This window comes from Stegostoma tigrinum, chromosome 33 (assembly GCF_030684315.1).
Source record: "Stegostoma tigrinum isolate sSteTig4 chromosome 33, sSteTig4.hap1, whole genome shotgun sequence".
Classification (NCBI taxonomy): domain Eukaryota; kingdom Metazoa; phylum Chordata; class Chondrichthyes; order Orectolobiformes; family Stegostomatidae; genus Stegostoma; species Stegostoma tigrinum.
Window position 1 is genome coordinate 14,413,806 of NC_081386.1, and position 13,659 is coordinate 14,427,464.

The following is a 13,659-nucleotide window of genomic DNA, read 5'->3' on the forward strand; positions in this document are numbered from 1 at the left end:
TCAAGAAGGCAGCTCGCCACCACCTTCTCAGGGGCAACCAGGGATGGGCAATGAAATGCTGGCCAGCCATTGACGCCCAGGTCCCACAAGTGAAAGAGAAAGTCTACAAGGCACTTAACTAGATAGGGCTTTATGTATAAACAGTTATTTTGACACAACCGTATAGAACAGATTTTAACGAATATGTTGAAAGTGCAGAGAGATGTACAGAGGTTTGGATAGGTGGAATTCCAGAGCTTTGGGGGAAGGCAACTGATTCCACCATAGACACTCATGCAATAATTACAATCAAGGCAGCACAAGAAAGTGGAATTGGAGGGACAAGGAGATTTCAAAAGTGCCTAAGCCTGAGAGAGGTTAAAGCAATGAGGTGCTTTGAGGCTGTATAGGAATTTGAAACAAGGGTGAGGATTTTAAAATTGAAATTTAGTTGGACAGGTAGAGAAATGGAAGCAGCAGCTCAATTGTTAAGAAGGTCATCGATGAGGGCTTCAACAGGAGATGAACTGAGGCAGGGACAAACTGAGATGATGCTAAGGTTGGCAGAAGTAGGCAGGCTTGGTGAAGGAGTGGAAATATGGTCAGTAGACTATCACAAGGTCAGTCACAACCTCACGGCTGTGATTGTAAGGGGCCTGGCTTGGCTTCAGTCTGTTGTGGCATTGAAAGGGAATGATGGTAGTGCACGGGGACCAAAGAGAGTGATTCCAGTCTTCACGATATTTAGCTGGAAGAAATTGCTGTTCAGTCATCGTAGGAGGTTGGAAGAGCAGCATGACCAACTGAAGACCGTGGAAGCAGTAAGAGAGGTTGCACTGAGAAAGAGAGTTAGTGTCATATACATGGAATCTAATGATATCTTTACTGAAATTGTACCCACTGAGTCAAAGGGGAAGTCCTGCGTCTGTGCTGTTGCTTTAACTGAACTGTTGGCTTTTCTGCCCCTGTCAATATGAATTGGAAAGCTTAAAATCCAACTAATTCTGCAATTTCAGCATCCAATTATAACCACATGGTGTCATAACAAGTGCTTAGAAAACTATAACTAAAGGTAATTGAAATTCATTTAATCACTCTCTTTGGTCCCTGTGCTTTATCATCATTCCCTCTCAATGCCACAACAGGCTGAAGCTGAGTGAGACCCCTCAGAATCACAGCTGTGAGGTTGTGTTTGACCATGTGATAGGCTATTGACCACCCTTTCCACTCTTTCACTGAGACTGCCAACTTCCACCTCTATTGCATCATGTGGTTTTGTCCCTGCCTCAGTTCATCTCCTGCTGAAGCCCTCAACAATGGCTTTCTTAATTCGAGAATTCATGATTCCACTTCTCCACCTGTCCAACAACATCTCACTAAATCAAAACGAAATTGTTATGTAAAAGGTATGCAGGTATTTATGCCCTGCTTTAACTGATTGCTTCTTGGGGATGTCAGCATTCCTGGCAAGACCAGTAACTGCTGCTAATCCCTAACTGCCCTGGAAGTAAGTGACTTGTGAGGGCATTTCAGAGGGCATTAACAATGAGCCACATTGCTGAGCGTCGGGAGTCACAGGTCTGCCATACTGGATAAGGATCAGCTTCCCTAAGGGACATTAGTGAACCAGATATACTTTGATGAAAATCACTGCTTAATGGTCACTGTTGCTGAGACTATAGCTATCACATCAGAGTTTTTAGAAAAATTACATTGGAATTCCAAAAGATGACATTGTGGCTTGGAGCCCTTGTCCTCAGAGAGGCAGCCTGGGCCCTTGGATTACTCCTGTTATGTCACTGTCTCCCACTTGATCATTCGGGAATGAGAAAAGAATATTTCAAACTAGCTGAGCTATTGTTGCTTGTTCGGTTGTAGGATTGGGGAGGTGGAGAGTATCTGAAGAAGTCTTGAACCACTGATCTTAGGGTAGGTAAATGAAATGCACGACGTGGGGCAAAGTTTCTTGGAGCAGAAAGACTGCAGCTTTAATACCAATCATCTACTGTGTTATTTGACATTGATAACTGTACAGTTTTTATTGAATAATTTAAGATGGCAGGAGATTGATTCCCTTGTATGGAAAGAATCTAGAATCAGATGTGAATGTGGAGTTCAGAATATAAGCTGATCAGCCACAATCTCATTTAACGGCTGAGGGGACTTAAAGATCAATATAGCCTACTTCTATTCTTAATTCTTATGCATTTCTGATCCTGCTGTGAGCCATCAACTTTTGCTTATTATTTAGATATCTCAGAATTCCACCTTGAACTTTAAAGGAAATTCAAAACAGATGATGCAAAACTTTCACTCCCAGTAAGCTTCCCAATTTTATCTTCTAGTTTATTTTCAAATGAATCGGACAAATTCATTCTGATACTGTGTACACTTGGGGTTTCTCCCCCATGGTAGGCCATTTAGGACTGAGATGATGAAGTTCTCTCCTCAGGGGGTAGTAAATCTTCTGAATTTTCTACTTCAGAGAACTGTGGAGGCGCAGGGATTGTTAGATTTGGGGCTAGTGTTGGGAAATGGTGTTGATAAAGAGGCCCAGCAACAATCTATTTGAATGGCTGGGCAGACTCGAGAGTCAGAAAGGCCTATTGCCTATTTCCCATGTTCCAGTGTAAGTCATGGAGACCACTTGATGTTTAAATTCATTTGTACTTAGAAAAAAAGTATAATTCTGTATACACCAACAGTGTTAGTGACTCTAGTTTGATTCCACCCTCAGGTGACTGTCTGTGTGGAGCTTGCATGTTCTCCCTGTGTCTGCGTGGGTTTCCTCCGGGTGCTCCAGCTTCCTTCCATAGTCCAAAGATGTGCAGGGTAGGTGGATTGGCCATGCTAAATTGCCCGTAGTGTTCAGGGATATGTAGGCCAGGTGGATTAGCCATGGGAAATGTGGGATGACGGGGAATAGGGTTGAGGGGTGGGTGGGATGCTCTCCAGAAGGTCGGCGTGCATTTGTTGGGCTGATAAGCCTCTTTCCACACCGTAGGCATTCTGTGATTCTAGGATTTTTCAAAAACGTACTATTCTCCTTTTTTGCTCTCTTCTGTTTCTCCCTGAGCCTTCTGAAGTAAATTCAGTGACTACTTAAATCTGCATTGTTCAAACGTCCAAAGTGTATTCTCCAGCTAGTTTTTCTCATCAGTGAGCAATACTAATCCAAAATATTTTCTTATTCCAAGGAGTATCTACAGTGATAAGGTTAACTTGTGTTTGCTGAGATATTCTCACACTATTCAATTTCAAATTCCCAATGTTACGGATGTTGGTCAGTAAGGGATAACAAAGGGAACTGAAAGAACTTTGAAATGGAATTGTGTGACTTGCTGCGTGGAATTTCAGGCTTGTTAAATCCTATGCATTAAAGTAATGATTTTGACTTTTGAAGTTTAGAGGAAGTATGCAATGATAAATATGAAACTATTATATAATGATACAATTATACAAGTAATTGTGTAATTATATAAACAATTTATTGCTAACATAACTTTTAATATCATTACACAATTTCTAATACTAAATCTCATATTGCGTTATTAATGAGATGTCACACTGGGAAGTTTGATATCCTGTCGGAATTCACCTGGGCATAAATGCAAAAATGAATTTTTCGTGGTATTCCCCTGTCAAAAATCTGGAACTTTCAACTGCAAGGGAGTACATGTACTTCCAGTTATTGGTGTTGTTTGTCTCTTCATTCAATTTGTATTTTAAAACATTTGCTTTCGATTGTTGTGGCAACTCTGACTCGTCATTTTTTTGTGTTGGAAGGCAGAAAACGTCTTCCAGTGAAAGGTTGGTGAAGCCTGTAATTGTCCCTCTAATCTGTGTGGCTGTGCAGCTGCTTTGATGCCCCGCACATACTGATGGACATGCTGAGGCATTGACTTTGTGATGTGCATCGACCTCTGAGATCTGCGTAGTGGAACAGTGTGAGGGGCAACGTTGTCAGCCAGCTATGGTTATTTAACCCCAGTCACCTCAACTTGCTCTGGAAAAGTGCTTGTCTGTTTACTCTGCACTATTGTTAAAACTACCTGTTATTTGTTACTCCTCAGTAGGGCAGTGCACTGGTAATCAAGCTCCACTATTCTCAATCATCACAAAGTTAACTTTTTTTTTAGCAAAATGTACAAACTCCCAGTTTACCAGTTAGATAGACCCAGGTGAACAGAAAATGTAGACTAGGTTTCTGTACTTATTGTGGGTCTATCTGCAGCAAATGGACTGCAGTGGTTCAAAATGGCAGCTCACCACCACCGTCTGTAGGGCAGTAGGGACGAGTAATAAATACTGGCCCAGTCAGTGACACCCATGTCCCTCCCATTGAACCAAAATAGGCTATTTATTCCAAGTAAACAGGTGCCGATCATAGGTAATTCACTATGAATTGTTGCCAAATAACAACTGTAAACTGTTTCTCAATCCCTCCTTCCACCTCTTACACATACATGGACACACACACAGACAGCAAAAATACAGAGAGAATGGTTCAAAGCATTTATTCTCATCATTTGCTGGAGTGTTTCTTTTGTTTTACATGTTCTTCAGTTCTCTGATCTTTTCCTTTGGATTCTCCTTCTTCACAGGAGACACAGAGTGACTGGTTCACAACTGACATATTGGTTAAAAACAGCTGCCAGCAGCAACTGGTCAGAGAAAATGAGCAGACTTTGTTCAGGCTTTAGACGTTTTACTGGAGAGAAATTGAAAGCGAGAGAGAGGGAGACACGTACCATTAGTCTTTCTTGCAGTCCAAATCCTGCTGGTATTGTTCACATCCAGCTACCCAAGGGCCAAAGAAGTAGTTGTTATCAGGCTGATGGCATTTGGAATTCACAACTTTACAAATCAATCAGCAACCTGTTGCTGGCCAAAACTGACATTATACATAGACCACCCCCCGCCACTCCGTCAGATTCAGGCTGGCTGCTAGTACCTTCCACCACCGTTTGAACTAAGTGGCAGTGTAGACACGACGCACACAGAGTTTCAGTTGCTTTCTTTTTAAAAGTACAGTAATTCCTTCCTCAGTCCATTATAAAAGTTATTTTCCAAATTCAGTCGACCATCAAAAAATAAATTAAAATAAAAGATATAGTCTTTTTATATCTGATCTGTCATAAGTATGCCGCAGATCTCTACTCTATTGTTTGATAGTGACATTAATAGTTGCCTCCTTCTGAACTATTGGGGGCTTGTTGACAATGACCTTGATATAATAGAAATTAAAGTTCTCTCACTTTTTCTTTTCATTCTGGTGAAAAACTTGGTCAACTACTACTTCTTAAAGAGGGTCCCATGCAAAATGGTCTCCTTTCTTCAAAGGTGCGGGTTGACTTGTTGCATAGTTTGAATGTTTTACAATTTTGTTTTAAAAAGTCAAGATGTGTTTTGTTAATGATTTTGGGTTTACAGCAATGCTGCAAATTATTACAATGAAACAATTTTCTTGGGCACTTAGGTCTTTAAAACTTTTTTTTCTCCCAATTTGATTCTGTAAGATTAAGGGTACATACAAACATTACAGATTTAAGGCTGGCAAAGAAAAGCTGTTCACATAAACTGGTGAATTAAGGATGAGGGGATATAGATTTAAGGTTTTGGTCAAGAGGTGGGTGTGGACTGTGAGGAAAAACACTTTTACACTGCGAGTGATACTGACCTGGACTTGTTGCCTTTTAGGGGTGGTGCAATCCAGAGGTGATGATAATTTCAACAGGCAAATGCATGGTTTCTAGAATGAAATTAACATAAAGAGCAATGGAGATACATGGGGGAATGGGGCTAACTGGTTTGCTCTGCAGGAGATGACATGAACTCAGTGGGCTGAATGGCCTTCTTCTGTGCATAATGACTTTGACTTCAAGACATGTATTTCTGTTGGTGTTTATCTGATTTTTTATATTCTCTGAGGAACTCAAACCTGCAGTATAATATTGCAACCTACCAATGGTGTAATGTTATTTTGTATTTCATAGGTTTGCAAGAATCATAATGTACATTCTTATGGGGTTCAGCTTTTAGAAGATAATGAAACTGTGCAGCAGACTTTCCAATACTATTTGGCAAATTTGTATGCAATAGATAGTATATCGCTCAGTATGGTTCATGACTCTATCCTCAAGGAGGTTAGTGAGACTGTGCCTGAGTTTGATCAATAGTTATCCCTTCAGAATACTGTGTATTTGCATAGAATGTAGTCAACTCCACTTACCACCCTCCCTTAGGCATTCTAACTGCAGTAGCTTCACTAAAGACACTAACAACTATTATCACCAATGGGAAGCCTAATTGGGTGCCTTTGAAATTCCATTAGTTGTGTTTGTGATTATTCTGTTTTGTGTTCGTGCAGCTTCAATGGGACAACTTCATTTAACACACAGTGCAAACATCTGTTAGCTCACAGCTGTAATCTGTGCAAGCGCTGAAAGACATTTCTGCAAGGTCTTGGAGGCAATTTATTCTGCTGTTACTGTATTCCAGCCTTAAAATACTCCAGCATATTTTAATGCTTGTGTAATAGTTGAGCTTTTGAGAGGAGATTTTAAAGCAGAAAAGTTCAGAGTTTGGTTTTGAGATGAGTAACATTTTCTGGTGGTTTGTGAAAAGTGCCAGTAATGATAGTGCCTCAGCAGATGGGGTTGTGGTGCTGTATTCACCAGGGAATGGCTATCCCAGGCTATCTATTTTGGACTGTTTGCATGAGAAAAAAAATTGTGAAAAAGCCTCACAAGACTGTGTCCTTTGCCGACACTGCTGCCAAAATAAAGCACAAGGTATTTGAAAAAATTAAGGATTTCTGGACCAAAAGTCAGGGCTGATTTACTGGAGTATTCACTGTACATTAAATGTAGCTTTTCTGTTTGTGCAGTGCTGGTTTATATTTTAATGTATGTGCTTATCTGAATTACTATCATGATAAATTACTGTGTAAAATGAAGCTGCCATCCATAAAAGTAGTTATTTTCTGATTTATTTACTGTTCATTTTGCAATGCGTTCTTTTCTATATATCTTTCTCTTTCTCCCTTCCTTCGTTTCTGTCACTCTATTCCCCTCTCTCTGTTTCCCCGCTCTCTGTTCCTCTCTTGTTTTTTCCTTTCTTTCATTCGTTCCCCCAATCCGCTTGCCCAGACTCAAACTTATTGTTTTATCCCAAGCTAGCAAGCATTAGCTGTTTGAGTGAATGTCACAATGTCCTGCACAATGTGCCGTGCAGGTAGCAGGGTCTCCCGTTTGATGCCTGGGGATGAATTTTCATTGTGAAGCTGGAAAATGGAAGTCAAACCTTTTCTGGGTCCTGCATCTGACTCTGGGTGGCCATTGCAGAGGTTACCATTTAAGATCTGTGACTGTAAATTGAAGATTTACCAGAAGTGTGAGGCTGGATTCTTCATTTCCATGATCTCTCAAGAGGGCCAGAAGCATGAAGCAGAGCAGCTGCTTGTTTTTCAGGCACTAGCCTTGAGGTGATGCATGGAGATCGATGAAGGAGGGAAGGGAGGCTCCTTGTCGACTTCCCAGAGAAAGGCAGTCACACTGATCACTGAGTCTGACTGGAATTTACTGCCACTGCCAGTGGTAAAAGGGTAATCAGGAGAGTGTGAATCTAGTGTCAGAAGTGGTTTAATGAACTGATGTAACCCTACAAGCTGAGTACCTCAGTGCAATGGTAAATAGTTTGTTAAGTAGATCACAAGTTAGGAGGAGCTGTAATGTAAAGGGTTAATGGTAATATGTAAATAAGATGGTCAACATTATCAATGATACAGCTGCCAGACATCCATAGCAAGGGTGACTGTCATGTGCATTTGGCTACTGACAAACACAAAGGGACAGGCTACCCCCACCTCTTCCGAGTTCACTAGCACAGATGCGTGCCCTTTGTTAGTGATAAGGGTTTACAGTCTCACTATCGCCTGGAAGTGTTTGCACACAATGCCTGATCCTTGTGGGCTCATTTTAAACATTCCTGAATCAGTCGACCTGTCACATTTGTGGCATCCTGAGGATTATTCAGAGCCCCACACTATACCGGGGCTCCAATACCAGGGTGCTTTGGTTTTCCGCATTCTCTCCCTCAACTGCGTCTATTCTTCCCACTTCCACTTTCTGCTGCCCCACTTTCTCTGATGAGTTATTGCCTTCCTGGACTTCTCTGCCCTCAATATCCACACCCCTTTGGAGGGCCATACTATGGAGAGCACAGCAGCACATCACAATGACCAAGCCTCATGTAGGAGAGTGTTGCAGAGTGCTTCTTGATTAATCCAGGCACTGGGACCATATCTTCAGAAGCCTGATGGTCTGCCCAATGGATGTCCTTTGGAGCAGATGGCTTTTATTGTATTGCCTCTGTCTGCAGCTGTTAGCGAGGGTTCAGTAGCCACCTCATCACGGAATGAACCTGGTTCCTTGGATCCACCTGTAGATCTCGTGGGTTTGAGTGAAGTCCCACTGCATCCCGGAGGGTGGGAAATAAGAAGACATGAGAGCAGCCAGGAAGGTGAGTTCACTCTCAATGGGAGTTCTTGTTGTGGTTGGAGATGGTTTGAATTTTGAGCAGGTAGGTGCTGTTACTCTTGACCAGTCACTGGGTGATATTTGATGATATCCCGTACCTGGGGGTGTCCAACGATGGAGATGAAAACTGTTGCCCCTTTGTGCTTGTGAAGCCTGCAGTTTCGTCAACTATCCAGCTCTGGCAAAAGGGCATCAACGACCTGTGAGAGGGAACAGTGTGTGCTGCTTCTTCAGAGAGACCACCCAAAAGCTGACCTTGGTAGGAAGCAGAGCCCAAGAAGTTCAAAACCACAGTGACTCTGAAGTCCACTGATAACGTGGCCTGCAACTAGTGGGTATGTCATGCCCGGTAACTGGAGCCCAGAGCTTTTGGATGGAGAGTCCGGGCTGTGCTTTGGCCAGGGACAACATCAGGGAACATGATTTCTGTTCCTGCCTGTCACTGGCAGGGCTTGTTGAATAGCACGCGGGATGTGAGGTACTCAGTCTGTGACTGGCTGCACCCTCTTCTTTCCCAGCCATTGGGCACCCTGAGAGTACTGACTCAGTGCATAATGCATTTTGGCAAATGGGGCTTGAGTTTCTAGTCAAGAACATCATACAAGCTCAGAAGCTCTGCTGCCTCCTGTTTGATGCCTTTTCAAGATGAAAATACAATTCTGTGACAATGATGAGAAAGGAGCAAAGGGCTAAATCACAGATGCGGACTGTAAAATCAGGTTTGAAAGTGTGCCTGGTCTAGTTTTATGGTGCAGGCCAACAGTAATGATGTAACTGATGATGTGATCCTAACATCAGTGAAATAGATTGAGAGAAAGCGACACACAAGAAGAGAGAGACCTTTGAGACAAGCCAAGAGAGCTGTATTTTATAACCTGTAATATACAGATGTAATTAAAAATAATATTACAGGAAATCAGGAACCGAGGAGCCTTCCTGAAAGATAAGGAGCCAGTAGCCTTGGGGACAGCGTTTGTGTAGACACAGCAAGGGATACTAAGGAAAAATATTGACTTGTGCCAATAGTACAACTACCTCAAAGTGCACAATAGAACAGCTGGTGTTGCATTAATTATGATGGAATCAACTTCCTGAAATCAGAATAAAGTTCAGGATCTTGATGGAAAAGAAATCTCTATTAGGGAAAGAATTTAGGTGAGACTGTTCCCAAACAGCTGTGACTTCCTTGATCCTATAGAATCATTCTTGGCACATAAACATTACATTAACACTAGCAAGCAGATAGTTTTGAATATTTTTAGCTCTGATACAGGTCATTACCATGTAGCATTACTGCAGCTGTTACCTACACCTACTGACTCAGCATTTGACCATTCATGTAACACTTCTACCGATTACTTTGGACACACTAGTGGAAAGGTGAGGGTGCAAATTAGGGATAAAGGTTAAATATAGCTTCTTAGCTTGTGCACATGTCTTGGAGCCTTTCTGATGATCCTTGAGAAAAGTGGGTCGGAGAGGACCTTTTGTAAGTGCAAATGTCTCCTTTGGTGGAGGCAGCAGAAATTCTAGGCCAGTGTGAAGTAGAAGGAGACCACAGGTCACAGTCTATTCCCGTTTCTGTATTTTGTTCCTTGGAAACACTGGCAGCTAAGGGAGATCATTATCAGCAACATTGTTATTCAAATAACAGTTAGCATGCCCCAAGACAGTTCATTAGCTTTACTCAATATGAACATAGAGCTGAACTCCCCTTCTATCAGTTCATTGTACATCTCTTCAGTCAGTGTCAGTGTCCTGGAACAACCTGTCAAAGCTCCTCATTTCCATGTCATACCATTTCCCATTGACTTGAAGTCTTCAATGTAAGATAACCCACATGTGGCAAAGTAAAATATTGTGCAGGCCAGGGAGCATCAGCGGCGCAGGACCGGAACATCAGCTTTCCTACTCTTCTGATGCTGCTTGGCCTGCTGCGTGCATCCAGCTTCACACCTTGTTTTCTCAGACTCCGGCATTGGCAGTTCCTACTATCTCAAAATATTTTGCAGCTCTTTATTGAGTTAAGAAGAAATTTTATTTTAATACAACAGTCAAAAGGTGTTTATAGTGGGAATTACCAGTTTGTTTTTCTGCCTGAAGCTATTACAAAATCTTTTGAGTCGGATGACCCAGATCAATACAAGAAATCCACATATGATCTCCGTAAAGTCATCAGGGATGTCAAGTGGCAGCACTGGACCATGTTAGAGGCCTAAACTTACCAAACAGACTCCTGACATCTGAGGTGAGGCCTAAACAACATTATGGGATACAAAATAAAGCAGAGCAGGATATGGACAAGGACCCATCCCTCCCTGACATGCTCGATGCATTCTACTCTCGGTTTGAGCAGAATGCCAGCACTGCAGTGCTGCCTGTCCCAACAGCCCCAGACATACCTGTTCCCTCTGTCCCTGCTGCAGACGTCAGATCGATTTTCCTGGGAGTCAACCTAAGGAAAGCAACGGGCCCGGACGGTGTCCCGGGCCGAGCACTTAGATCGTGTGTGAGCCAGCTGGTGGAGTATTCACTGACATCTTCAACCGATCCCTCCTACAAGCCGAATGCCCCACCTGCTTCAAGAAGACCACCATTACCCCGTACCTAAGAAAACCCATGCAGTGTGCCTTAATGACTACAGCCCAATAGCTCTGACTTCAGTAATCATGAAGTGCTTTGAGAGGCTGGTCATGACCTACATCAACTCTAGTCTCCCAGCCTGCCTTGATCTTTACTAGACTGACGAATTGACGCTGTAGCCTCATAACGCTGATCTTGCTAATGTTGATCTCACCTAGCGCACAGTCTGTGCAGTATAACCTGTATACCTCTAAGTCTTTGTGATCTTGCATCTTTGTTTATTATGATCTGCCTCTACTGCTTGTAAACAAAGCTTTTCATTGTACTTCGGTGCACATGAAAATAAATCATTCAATCGATCAATTAACCGAATGTGCTCATGTTGTCTCCCAACAGCTATACTGCTGTCACTTATTCTGTTTGATTACTAATAATGATCAGATCTCATGTAGATCCAAAGAATTCAGCTAGAGTCAGCATTTATTGTGCCAGTAGAATTAATATGAAGAATTTAATATTCTTGTAGCCATTTTCTAAGTGTAGATATTTTGGGTGACTGTGGATGGATTTAATGTCATTAATACAAGTCTCACCCTCTGTTTAGACAATCAGCAGGAAATGCCTGTGAACTGGAGAGACAATAGAAAGTAAAACCGTTGCATGAACAGCCTAGAGATAGTAGGAACTGCAGATGCTGGAGAATCGGAGATAACAAGGTGTAGAGCTGGATGAACACAGCAGGCCGAGCAGCATCAGAGGAGCAGGAAGGCTGACGTTTCGGACCTAGGCCCTTCCGAAACATCAGTTGTTTGGCCTGCTGTGTTCATGCAGCTCTACACCTTGTTATCACGTGAACAGCCTGTACCACTGTTGATATGTCATATGTTCTTTTTCTTACTAAAAGATAGGTTAGCTGTTACCAATCTGTCACAGGGTAGGGATCTAAGGGACCTGTTAGGTTGAGCGTAACAGAGAGAAACTGCTTGGTAGTCTGATGTGAAGAGGCAGTAGTCTTACACACGACGTAGTTGATTGAATAAAACAACTTGATACAAGTTACACTGATGAGCGAGACATTGTTACGCTGACCCAGGAAGACCCATTCGGCAAATCTTGCTGTTTCAGTGCTAACCGGTTTCAAAATCAAGTCCACAAGCATCATCACATCAAGCAGAGCATTAATCCTTTTAGAGCCTTGCATCTTTATACAATAGGTACAACCTTAAAGAAGGTGCAGAGGGACCGGGGTGTATGTATGCCTAAGTCATTAAAGATGGCAAGACAGGTTGAGAGAGCAGTTACGGAAGCTTACAGTACTCTGAGCTTTATTAAAAAGGGTGTAAAGTACACGAACAAGGAGGGCACATTGAACTGATATAAGGCTCCAGTTCTGGGTGCAGTATTTTAGGAAGGATGAGAAGACGTTGTAGAGAGTGCAGAAGAGGTTTATGAGAGTCAACAACAACAGCAGCAAAAGGAGAAGTTGCTGGAAAAGCTCAGTGAGTCTGACAGTCTTTGTGAAGAAAAATATCTGAGTTAACATTGTTTTTTCCTCACAGATGCTGCCAGACCTGCTGATCTTTTCCAGCAACTTCTGTTTTAATTCCTGATTTACAGCATCCGCAATTCTTTCAGTTTTTATCAGGTTTATGAGAGTGTCTTCCAGGGATGAGGAATGTCAGTTTTCAAGATAAATCGGTGTGCTTGGGACTGTTCTCCTTGGAGAGGGGAAGGCTGAGAGGAGATCTGATTTGCCCATTGAAGGTCATGAGATGCCTGGATGGAGTGAAGAGGGAGACCATTTTCACACCCATGAAGGAATTAGGAATGGCAGGGCACAGATTTAAACTAACTAGTGAAAGAAGTACAAGAAGAAAAACATTTCCATGCAGCGAGTGGCTAGGGTCATGAATACGTTGCCTGAGAGTGTGCAGATGCAGGTTTAATCAGGGCATTGAAAAGGCATTAGTGAGTGATTTACAAAAGAAAATTGTGCAGAATTGTGTGGGAAGGATGGAGGAAAAAAAAGCATCCAAAACTGGATGCTTTTAATTATGTTTCAACCATTCTAATTGTATACTCTTTTGTCATATACTGCTGTCTCCTGCTGTAGAAGAGGAAGGCATATGTTCTCAAAGTTTTCTTTCATCTTTGATCTTCAATTTCAAAATTTTTAAAAGATAAAATTTACCTTGTGGGAACATAAGTTATTTGTGGATGGATGCCAACAACTGACATCTGTTCAAATAATGCAGATTTTGTTCTTAATAGGGTGGCTATAAATTTGGCTCATCGATTGTTTGATTAGTTTATGGTCTGTTGCATATTAATATTTGGATCATGTTTCTGAAATTGTTTGAAATTATTTTAATATGTTAAATGCCTTTTTCAGGAAAGAAGAGGAGGTTGTCTGTACGAGGAGCATTTCAAGATCAAGATGGAAAAGAGTGATTGAAAAAGTAAGATTGTGAATTTTGGAAATTTTTAATTCCTTTGCAATAACTTTTGGGAACGTCTCGAGGGATTGTTCAGAATGCATGTAGTTCACAAACTGTAG

General features: G+C 41.9%; 1 protein-coding gene across 4 annotated transcripts in view; it reads left to right on the plus strand.

Annotated features, from left to right (window-relative positions):
- The window catches only part of LOC125467255 (protein unc-13 homolog C-like), a 562,058-nt gene that overhangs the window by 139,460 nt on the left and 408,939 nt on the right, over positions 1-13,659 (plus strand). For all 4 annotated transcript variants that reach the window (XM_059639173.1, XM_059639171.1, XM_059639172.1 and 1 more), the window contains one exon: positions 13,495-13,561. In XM_059639173.1, coding sequence (XP_059495156.1) covers positions 13,495-13,561 — 67 coding nt within the window. The remainder of the gene's footprint in view (positions 1-13,494; positions 13,562-13,659) is intronic.